The sequence below is a fragment of the Electrophorus electricus genome, chromosome 5 (genome assembly GCF_013358815.1).
Source record: "Electrophorus electricus isolate fEleEle1 chromosome 5, fEleEle1.pri, whole genome shotgun sequence".
Taxonomy (NCBI): Eukaryota; Metazoa; Chordata; class Actinopteri; order Gymnotiformes; family Gymnotidae; genus Electrophorus; species Electrophorus electricus.
In genome coordinates, this window is record NC_049539.1 from 16,943,962 (window position 1) to 16,955,664 (window position 11,703).

Consider the following 11,703-nt stretch of genomic DNA (forward strand, 5'->3'; position numbering starts at 1 on the left):
TGATGGGATAGATTTATTGTGCATCTTTCATTTTATGGTTTGTTTTTCTCTCTATCTCAAGAGTGGTGTACTTACTGCAAATGCACCCGATGGATATGAGTGTCCGACTGCTTAATCCCATCCTGACTGCAGAGACATGGGTATGTATGCCTATGGCTTCAGAATGTGTACCATAATAGATATACTAGTTATGGTTAGCTTTATTTATAATATCAAGCCTAATATTCCATTCTGCATGACACTTGACATACTGCTGTCCTTCAGAAGTTAAAGAAACCTAGTGTAATCTAGGCATACCTGTTTCCTTCGCAGCCGCTGGGAGGCTCAGGCCTCCGACTGACATTCGAGCACCGCAGTCGGACCCTGCACTCTCTCATTCACATCGCTGACTCTACCACACTGGAGGCCCTGTCTCACACACCCAGTGACAAAATCAAGTACGTGCCAGTGGGTTTCATTCTGGTGTCTTATATTGTTCTGCAAATGGTGGGCCTGCACCTGGTGGGCCTGCACCTGGTGGGCCTGCACTTATTCTAGTGATTCTTTTCGCAGTTAGTAGATTAATCTAATGGTTATTTATTAGTTAATTCTAAACATTATTTCCTCATTACTCAATTAATAATAATTATTAATTTAAAAATTTACCCAAAATAAATAAATAGTAAAAAAGGTCTTGTCATTAATATTTGAATATTTTTAGTCAGTCGTCTTCCCTTAAAAACAAATGTAGCAATAAACAAAATATGCACTGCAGGGCATTATTCCTCAACAAAAAATAACCCAGTCTTAACTGGTAATCTGTACTGTCCAACATAAAGTCTCTCCAAAATAAAATTAAAGCAAGCACTTGTACAATTCAAATAAAATGAATATAGTACAATCTACATTACAATATAAAAACAAAACGAATGAACGAATATAAAACTCAAGTTACTTTCAGGAGGAATACTGAAACATATTGCAACTTCAAGTTTCATCCCAACATAAAATCCTTTTACAGTAGAATTAGTGCAATTTGAGTAACATGTTTTCTTTCCTAACAGGAACGACTAAAGCTAGTGCAATCACTTTATTGATCCTGAAGGAAATTGCAGCTTCACAATACTGTACAAATTGCACAAGAGAAGACATACATTAAATCAGAATATACAAACAGGGCAGAGTTGTAAAAGTGAGTTTCAAAGGTATGGTACAGATTAACTGTAAACCTTAATATTATAACAGTAAGCAGGGTCTGTATACATATATAGATTATGTACATGAGTTATGCAAGAGAAGCCAAAAAAGGTGCTCCAAGGACTGCAATCATCAGTATTGCAGTAAGAAACATATTAAAAGGTAAAACATATGATAATGGTGAGAAGTGTCTATATGCATAAATGACTATGTACATGATATAAACGATATCATGATATAAGAGCTGCAAAATGAAAGGAGTCCTTACACCAGGAGATCGGTAGTGTCCCTGCACTGAGGACACTCATTGTAGAGTGTTATTGCAGTGGGGAGAAAAGATCTCACATGGCGCTCCTTCACGCAGCGCAGCTATATCGGTCTTCTTCCACCGAGCGCACTTCTCTGTTTGTCCATTGTAGTGTACAGGGGGTGTGATACATCGTCCATAATGGCCAGCAGCGTATTACGAGTCTGTTTCTCTGCCACCACATGCAGAGTGTCCAGCTCGACTCCTACTCCTACAGTGTGCTTAGCCTAAATCAAATCTCGGTACCACTAACACACACCCAGGCACACACTCTTAATCACTCTCCCTTCCCTCTTTCTTTCTTGTCCTCTCCTCCTTTTTTCTCTCCCTCCGTCCTTCCCCCGTCCCTCTCTTAGGCTATGGGTCTCCATGGGTCCTGATTTGGGAAGACCATAAGAATATAGTCAGGTATAGCAGTGGAGAGATGTGGGCATGCTCTGAGGTCAGGATTGATCTTTTGTGTCACAATGTTCCCAGCAGCTGAAAAGAGGCATTCAGATGTTGATGTTGCTGATATTGCATGTATATACAGATATTTGATTTGTCCAGAATAGCCAGGATGAGGAACATTGCTGCATTTTCCTTCCACCATTGGAATGGTCTCTTATCCCTTACATTGTTCAGCAAAATACATGAGTACCTCATTCCTCACCATTTTATTGTCAACACCATCTTCATCGGGACTGTTATCGTTCTCACTGCTGTTCTCTTCCTATGAGTCTGTGCCCAGCAATGCATCTAGCACATACATTGGCCTCCTATGTTAAATTCGTGGCTGTGCCCTGGCTGAGTTCACCAGCTCCACACTCGCATTTTGAGCATGTTCTTTCTCACTTTATCTGGCTTGAAGTGCTTGAGTCTGATCTTTGATTTGCACTTTTAGCTTGTTCTCTGATGGAAGGAACTTTTAGCTTGCAAAATCTTGGCTCAAGAGCAGTAGAAATTACACACATTTTGATATGAATGTGATCTTGCCATCCTACCATCAAGCTGTGTCCTGTGCTGCAGCTATTAGGAAGGAGCTGACAGGAGCAGACTCAGTGTTTTCTATGTGGACCTCTGAAAGCCATTTACTATTGTAGGTACAACAGAAACAGTGATGTAAGCCTCTCAACATTATGGCTTTTTCAGAGGGCTTCAGAACCTGCTCCAGTTCCTCCAGTAGTTCCCCTAGTCACTTTTCAGATCAAGGTAGCACTTTCCTCACTGTGTGACCTCTGGGGCTGAAAGGGTTGTGATCACCTGCCACTGCTGCTCCAAAGAGGAGACTCACCAATTAGTAAGAACTGTTCCATCTTACAGACACAGCCTGGATCGCCTTATTCTCAGCTAGGGCCCCTTTGCATTTGTTTGGTTGTGAGCATGCTTCTGGCCGATTTATGTCTCCTGAAATGTTCTACAAGGCACCTTGCAGCCCCAAATGTCTTGCTTATCTGGGTTATCTGGGGCTCTTTCTTCAGGGCACTAACTGAAACGTATGGCCAGCACATCGATACGAGGCAATTTCATGCTTCTGACCCAAGAGCCTGAGAGCTACCACAGCATTGGCAGCACTGTCATACACAATATCCAGCACATCACTGAGACAGGATCATGTACAGTATCCATAAAGCACATCGATTGATCAATCGATCGATTGATGGACGTAGGGCATAGGAACATTTTACCTTAACTGGAGAATCAGTATTTTTACTTAAGTACTTGACTTAAAACTTAAAATGGTTATGACATGGATTTATTCCATCACTGGAGTAATATGCAGTTAAGGGTCAAGGAAAAATAACTAAGCAGTTTAAATACTTTTACAGTCACAGACTGTAACAGTAGTATGTAACGTTAGTTTAAGGTTTTTAGTCATCCATCTCATGAAGCTGCGGAACTTTTATTACAAGATACTAGTGCTGGGGCAACTCGCTGATGTAACTAACATTGTTGATTACATAAAATTCGTTGATTTGCATAATGTGTCAGTGTGTCGCTATTAAAAGCAAGATGGCTGTGTCTGGTCAAAGTGTGGATTTCCCCAGAGAACATGTTGCAGACATTTTCTATTTTCTGTTTTACTTTATCAGGCATGTATGAGTGTGCCGATGTCTTGAGACACCAAGTTGCAGTTTGTAAGATTTGGGGGGAGTAGAAATGGAGTGTAGTATACAATAATGCTTTCATTTGCAATATAATCACCTGTAACTATGAATTGTGTTTTCGTTAGAACGAGCCCTTCACATCTACATAAGGACAGGCTCGTCTTCCCACAGATACTGCCATGTTGCACTGCCCTGTTTTCACAGTAGCCCAGAACACACAGACATTGGCTCTAGAGTGCGTTTTTCACCTGTTTTACATTGAACACCTTAAAAAAAAAGAATAAAGAAGAATCAGTAGTTGCTGCCGGTGCTGGCTAACCATTTTTTTTTGTTTTTAGAAGTTTTAGAACCCAAATATTCATAAATTGAGGATTGTGCTAATTATTTAGAACAAGGAAAAGCAAGGGAGGGTGAGTCATTGTCATCAATGAGCAAAAACATGAAGAAGCAAAATGAAAAATTACAAATGTTTTCAATGAAATGCCAAAGTTACCTGTTTTCTGGTAGACAGGCAATTTATTATAGCAATCTAAATGCAATTTGTTGTTTGATAGCTTTGGTTAGAGCATGGCTTTGGCCATAGTTACCAAAACAAGGAACCTTTTCCCATGTCAGTGATGAAAAAATTATCTAATATTTGAAAATTGCTACTAGTACTGTAATTTGACAATTATGTGCCAAAACTAAAATGTATCTTTGCCATTTGGAACACAAAAAACTAGTGACATGATCAAGATTAACCTACAGCTAAAAAAAGATGTTGATTAAAAAAAAAAAAAAAAGCAATGAAACTTCTAACCTCTGTAACATTACTGAGTAGTCTGTCTAGTCTTTGAATCTGCAAATGCAGGAAAACAAATCCTGCTAAAACCATCTTGCAAGCAGACCAACCACCTAGTTTTTTAATGTTACTTTGCTAATGTTACCTTGTATTAACATGAAAAACAGCTAGTTACTGTTTGCGATTAAAACATTATCACAATGTAGAATATGTAACAAATATTTACTGGAAGCTACAGCCTATGCTTTTACAGAAAAAAATGACTAAATGCAATTTTATATAATAATATGATTACTTGATGCAGTGGTAGATTATATCATTTTGGAAGTAGCTTGTCACCTGACAGCCACTGTAGGTGCTATTGCATGCTTGGTAAGGGAGGGGAATTCAGTTGGTTGCAGTCTGCAGACTCTGTTGGATGCCACGAAATCTTACACAGTGCTATTTATAGACACACATACTGACCAAAACTGAAATTCCAGTAAAGGTTTCCATACAATTTGTGATGAGGTTTGGTCAGTACGTGTGTCTATGAATAGTTGAATAAGTAACAGGGTAGTTACTAGCGGTTTAATACAAAGAGACTTTGTTACCCAAGTATGTTCAGGGTGCTTTCTTGAATATCCTTGTTAAAACTAGTGTTATTACTTTTTCAATTTCATGGAGTTGCTTATTCTAAGAAAAAAATTAACCTTTGCATTGTGAAGTCACAAAATTTAAGATGAATAATAGATATCTAAAATATTTCTTTCAGTGTGGGCCAAAAAATATTGAATATTCATGCTTTCAATAGTTTATTTAAAAACCCTGTTTGGATTTCCTACTCTCAGTTCTGGTTTCTTCTATGCCAGGTATTACCTGAAGTGCTACATGTACCTCTCTCAGTTGGAGGCTCTCAACATTCCATACAACCTGGAGTTGTTTCTCAGCAGTCCTAAAGAAGGCATGATTAAGGGTTTATGGAAAAACCACAATAATGAACCTCAGGTAGGAATGGCTTTTTATATTTATATAGAGGAATCTCTTGGGGAGTTTTTCTTGCCCACTGGTGGCTTAGACCCAGATGTCCATAAAATTGCTTTGTGCCAATTCCTGTTATAAAAGCCACTATATAAATAACACATATAAGTCTGTGCTTAAGCCAGTTGAGTGTGCAAACAAACTTTGAAAGTCTTGGATAAAAATTTCATATAGTATTACGGTAATAGTGTTTAATTCTGTAGTAATATTTTTTTGGTCTTGCTCCTGAAGTGCTACATTTACAAATGGATCAAATCGGTACTTTACAAAATGTGAATGTATAATACCATTAAGGAGTTGCTTTTGGTCACACAGGATTTTTTTTTCCTGAGTGTGAATTGGATTTCTCTCTCTCTTTCTTCTAGGAAATTGGGAAACCTTTCATTTATTTTAGACACATAGAAATTGGATATTATAGAAAATAAATGCCAGAATGACATGTTGCCACATATTAAACGTTTTGTGTGCTTAGACTTGTTGCTTACTGTTCTAACTGACCTAAAGATTTTCGATGAGTGATGCATCAATCCTTATCAGAGTGTGTGTGTGTGGCACGGAGCTCCTTGCTCCCGGCAAAATTGTCTCTCCACTTCTTGATCCACTGTCAGTCCACAGCGCTCACATACTCTGGTCATTATGTACCTATTTCTTTTAATACATTCTTTAATACTTGAGTACTTACAGGCTATGCATCATCTGTGGTAATAGTTTCATTTGCTAAGCGGGGCTATGGTGTTTGTCATTGTTGTATCTCTGCAACACTTTACAGGCTGTGTGTCTGGTGGCAGATCTTTGCATGGAGTATTCTGTTTATGATCCACACTTATGGAGTGGTGTGCTCCAGAAACTTCTGGTGTTTAATATGGTATGTCAGCTTGTAGAAGGCTTTACCCAAATTTTTTTTTAAATGAAAGGAAGGGGTGGGGATACAAAACAATTTCAGATATTCTGCTCCCTGTATAGATAAGCTATTTGCAGAAGATTCTGGAAAATCTCAGAGCAGTGCCCAGCCTTTTGGAGGTAATAATCAAATAAAATTGATTTAATATATTCTCTATTGTAACTTTAATAGATATGCATGCTGAGGAGTGCTTTAGTATCAATCTTTTGTAAACCTGCACTTGCAATCATAAGTAAATGTGTTGTTCGGTATTGTTGGTTATATCCTACAAACTAATGCATTGTTGTAATTGAAATACTTTTGACTGTAACGAGGGAGGATTACAGTTGAAATTTTTGCAGCCACATTACCTGTTGATTTAGTTTAGTTTGTTTCTTACTGCCTAATATTAATTATGCAAAAATATTTAAACCATACATTAAGTCAAACTAGTCTAAAACTGTGCTTTCGTTTTTTTTTGTAATTTCTCATTAGAACCATTTAATTATGCTTTTTCTCTTGCATTAAAAGTTGTAGATGTTAACAGCAGTCATGTCATGTCCTACAGGTGCCAGGCTTTTCCAGAACCTGGCGGAGTGTGATTCTAGCACCCTTCATGACAGGTAAATAATTTGTCTGTATGAAGTGCTAATTTAATAAGGTTATAATAGTAATCTCTTAGTCTGAAAATGTCACATGTTTGATACTGGAATGTGTGCGTTACATACATGACTTAATACTATATTCACAGCATCTCTTCCTCTGAGCCCTCAACAACAGGCAACTTTCTACAAGACGTTTGTCCTCCTCCTTAAGTAGGTTTCGTTTGTCATTTAGCTTCATAGTTAAATAGACCTGCAACTATAATTCACTGAATCTGAAGACTATGGTCCTTGAAGGTTTCTAATCAGTTTGTTGGTGATCATAAAAGCCACAATGTTATTGCATGGCACATTTCCCTCTAGTGAATGAATGATTCCTAATGACTGTTTGTATGTTCTGTTCAGATGCCCATTCCTGTTGAGTCTGGACCTGATTGGAATCGCCAAGCGTTTTGCCCAGTTCAACCTGATGGCTTACTCTCTTGGCAGCCTTTTACTCATCCCCTGTTCCAAAAAGAGGGAGCAGCAAATCCAGGTGAGTTCCTCTTGTGAGTCAACAGCGTTTCATTCAGAGATCTTACTCACCATTTCCTCGGTTTATTGGTCACAATTGTTGAAAGAAGCCATGTTGAATTATTATGACTTTACCAGTGTGTCTGAAAATGTCACTAGATCTCTTTCTCTTTCTCTTTTCATTCTCTTTCTGAAAATGGTATCAAAGTTTTGATATTTTTAGTTTATAAATTTTGCAATAATAGTAATAAAAGTAAAATAGCAAATGTTAAGTAAAAAAAAAACAAAACAACAACAACAACACAGCATTAGGTACAGATATTCCAACTGATTAGAAATTGTCAAACGCCCATTCAGAAGTCTCAGCGACTGACAGACCAGCAAACCGGTTTAAATCGAGACATATTTTTTTTGCATGATTATCACCCGTCAAGTAACACTTTTCAAGTAAATAGGCTGAATATGTTGAAAGGCACATATTTGTTAAAGAACTCTTTTGAGTAATTAATTTTTTTTAGATAGTTTTGTCTATAGTTGTCTGGCCTTTTACAGAAGAGAGACTTTTTATGAAGAGAGACTCTTCATGTTTAGATTTTGTGATGCTGTTTTCATGATCTTCTGCAAAATCTTCTGTTTGTGTACTAGAGATTTTTCTCTGGATTTGCTCTCTTTTTGTCTTATAATGGTATTGACGCTCTCTTACTTTTGTTATATGTGCACCACCCTACCAAAATATTTGGGACACCCCTTGAATTCCAAGGGATTGCTCTTTATCTAAACGTATGTATTTCTTTCTGGAAAATATGCTATTTTTAATTTTAAAAGCACTCGTATGCTAACTGGACATCAGTGTTGAGCACCATAAAATAAAGAGGTAATAAACTTTTAAGAGGAGTGATTGTGGTAACATTCAGGATAAATAACAGATACTGCAACTGTAAATTCGAAGGTCTTTAAGAAATGGAAGATATATATATATATATATATATATATATATATATATATATACATACACACACACACACACACACACACACACACACACACACACACACACACACACACCAAAACTAATTGAGGATGAAATCGCTTTTACCATCTGTGGTTTGAAGCTGTTCTAAACACCCATGGAAAACACACTGGTGCTTCCCTGAGCCCATTCATTTATGGCATAAGCACTCACAGGCAAGCTACATGCTGTTTAGACCAATAGTGAACCTACAAGGTGATATAAATTTTTCTGAATAGTTGTTTGATATTCACTTGGCCAAAACACTAGCAATTTGTTACTCTGTTGGCTATATAGGTATTGACAATGCTTACCCTAATTTTAAAATGGTGTGATTTAATTTCACAACTTTATGAAGTTGTATAATTTAGCTCTTCAGCAAAATTCACATGCTTATATTTTGTTTTAAAAAAGTGATGTCTTAAAACCTAAAACACAGTGAACAATGTGAACAAATTACAGCATTACTATTATTGTAATTGTGTTACAACTCCACTCAAAATAATCTTTATCTGTTCTCTCTATAAGAGCTTCCTGCTGTCCTGTAATCCTGCTCTTATTCTGGATCAGCTGGAAGAAAGTATGACCACTGGAGAGCTGGCTGGCATTCCATCTCAGGTCTGGATTTTTACTTGATCAAAAATGTTTGTTTAGTTCCAGTTCTCAAACTCACATTTGGAGATTTACTGACTTCTACCACTGTTTCTGAACTGCAGATCAGAGAGACAGTACTGACATTCCTTTCTCAAAATGGCCAGTACCAGGGATTGATGAAGACTGAACACTTTCGGTCTCTTATGAAGCACTTGGTTTTAAAGGCTCGTTCTGATCAAGTGGACGAGCTGGTTCACTACCTTGTAAACCACAACAGGTTAGTTCTCTTTGATTGTACCAGGTCCTACGTTGTCTTAGCATTTCTTCTGTAATGCTTTACTTTTTTTCTGCATTTTTGCCTTGAAAATAGTGTTGTCTTAACACTGCAGTTACTTCATTGGTGTACTGAGCATTTCAGATTCTTGGATATTTGAACTCCATATGATTGTAGTCTGCACAATTTGAGTGTATTTAATAATATGTATTTAGTGTGTGTTTATTATCGTAGACCTCAGGACCCACCAGATCTTTCTACTTCTAACCTAGCTCCAGGGTTGGTGCCACGTATCTTGAGCTCTCAGTGACTTGGTTCAGGTGTGCTGTGAGGTGGAACAGAATACTTTTATACTTGCAGTATACTTTCTATTGTGTCCAGAGGCTTGGGTGAGAAACAGTTTTAAGGGCCACAAATGATTTAATTATTTGAAGCTTAAATCTGCATCAGTCTTAACACCAAGTTGGGTTTCATCAAGAAATTACAGATATATTTTGTGACATTTGATAAGATTCCTTGGTATTTTTAAAGTAGTGGTTCTATGTTGTCCTTTTTATTTGTTTGTTTGAAATTGGTAGCCTATTTAAACATTGAGCTGATGCTTTTATCCAAAGCGACTTACAATTATGACCAAATACAACTTGATCAACTGAGGGTTAAGGGCCTTGCTCAGGGAACTAACATTAGCAACTTGTGGGGCAAGTACCTTAATCACTGAGCTACCGTTGCCCTAAATGCCAAATGCCTGACTGGATCAAGTTGAATTGAGACGTTGGGTTGGGTTGGGTTGCCTCTGGAAATTTTATAACCCGTCAGCCTTGGCTCTGGTTGGACATAAAAGCCTCTTAAAAGCCAGTCATAAAATGTCTTAATTGACTACCACAATGTTACCACAAAGTCTCCACAATGTTCTAAATTCTTTTTATTTTGCATACTGTCATTTTTTTTTCTTATTTGTCTCATTGGCCTTTTTGATGTTAGCTGTCCCAAACTTTTCCTTATTTTTTACTTATGCACTTTATGGTCCACATGGTTCTTTCACCCTCTCCCCCAACAGGAAAGAGGAAGCTATTGAACTTGCCCAGGAATATCTGAGCTGCAAGGAGCTGAAAGGAGGAACAAGGATGTCAAGTAATGCTGTCTGCTCTGACCCCATTAAGGTAATGTAACGGTGGCTCACTGTCTGAATTACAGTAAATTTTCTACTTCCCCCATTCTCCGGAGTTCCACAAGTAGGAGAGGTCAGCAGTGGTAGAAACAACACCAAGGGGACAAAAAAAGGTATATGTGTGCAGATTCTGTTTCCAAGTGAGGGCTGTTGGTGGGGAGTATTGGAGAAACTTGCATTGGAAATTTGTTGTGAACTGAACAGGGGAAAAAAAGCAAAATAATTAAATGTGTTTTTATACTCCATTTCAGGAGTTCTTGGAACAGACAATGGAATCCCGGAGTTGAAGCAAGTAGTAACGTCTGTAACAAAAAAGGGGGAAATGATCTGCAGTTTTTTACATTAAAGAAAAGTCTGTTTAATAAACATTTTGTGATATTGATTGATGTGCTGGCTTTCAGGGGTCTTTTGTATTCCCACACAACTGGCAATCAGTGTTTGTTTTGCACATTGCAAGATATGTGGTACACATTGCCCATTGCTAGACATGTAGTAAAGCTGAATGTGATGTAATTGGGTGGGAGGAGCCATAACTCCCCATTGTAACTGAAAAGGTGTTAATCAAAGCTTACAGTTTAATAGCAAGTAGTAGAAGTCAGTAGTCAATAGTGCAAATACTAATTCAGAGTCGTTACAGTATGTTTACTGTGTATGTTTTGTGTTGTGTGCCTCCAATGATATTGAAGTATTCCTTTGACATTCAGTTAACAAATACAGGTAACTTATTAAAATGTGATAATAAAGTGAAAGTTGAGTCTGTTGTGGGTAAGCACTCAGTGGACCTTCACTGCAGTGACAATACACCCTGGGGCAGCTGTTTCTTGAAAGTGAGCTATTTCTAGTTCATATTCAAAAACAATTGTCTATGCAGGAAAAAGTGTCTATAGCTGCTGCATCCCTTTACAGATATGGTGGAGGAAGTATCATCTGAATTTCAGCTCCTGAGTTGCAGTTTTTACATTGGGAGTAGGTGGGGAAAAAACTATGGCCGTAGAATCATACCGGATAGCTTAGTCCCATTCATGTAGAAATGCACGTGCACTCAAAAATGGCTTTATTACCTACAACTACCCGCTGTTTGTTTTTAGGTCAGCACTTTGTATTAACACAAAAATTACAGGGAAAAAAAGCAATCGGATATGCTACACGTTTGGTGGTTTCAGCATTAACACTGAAGTGACAGCCCTGTAAAAAGGATACATAAACTTTTTAAAAAGCATTCACAATATGTATTTGGGCCAAATAAATAATTTTGCTTGATTAAAGTTATAGGACTTTAAACAGCCACAAGT

The 11,703-nt window shown here is 37.6% G+C and overlaps 1 protein-coding gene across 1 annotated transcript in view; it reads left to right on the top strand.

The window, feature by feature from the left end:
* The window catches only part of kntc1 (kinetochore associated 1), a 36,219-nt gene extending 25,021 nt beyond the window's left edge, over positions 1 to 11,198 (top strand). Inside the window, exons 50-61 of the mRNA XM_027009272.2 lie at positions 62 to 140; positions 313 to 437; positions 5,203 to 5,338; positions 6,141 to 6,236; positions 6,335 to 6,391; positions 6,820 to 6,874; positions 7,003 to 7,066; positions 7,259 to 7,388; positions 8,904 to 8,993; positions 9,092 to 9,246; positions 10,301 to 10,403; positions 10,663 to 11,198. Coding sequence (XP_026865073.2) covers positions 62 to 140; positions 313 to 437; positions 5,203 to 5,338; positions 6,141 to 6,236; positions 6,335 to 6,391; positions 6,820 to 6,874; positions 7,003 to 7,066; positions 7,259 to 7,388; positions 8,904 to 8,993; positions 9,092 to 9,246; positions 10,301 to 10,403; positions 10,663 to 10,698 — 1,126 coding nt within the window. The 3' untranslated portion in view covers positions 10,699 to 11,198. The remainder of the gene's footprint in view (positions 1 to 61; positions 141 to 312; positions 438 to 5,202; positions 5,339 to 6,140; positions 6,237 to 6,334; positions 6,392 to 6,819; positions 6,875 to 7,002; positions 7,067 to 7,258; positions 7,389 to 8,903; positions 8,994 to 9,091; positions 9,247 to 10,300; positions 10,404 to 10,662) is intronic.
* The last annotated feature ends 505 nt before the right edge of the window (positions 11,199 to 11,703 follow it).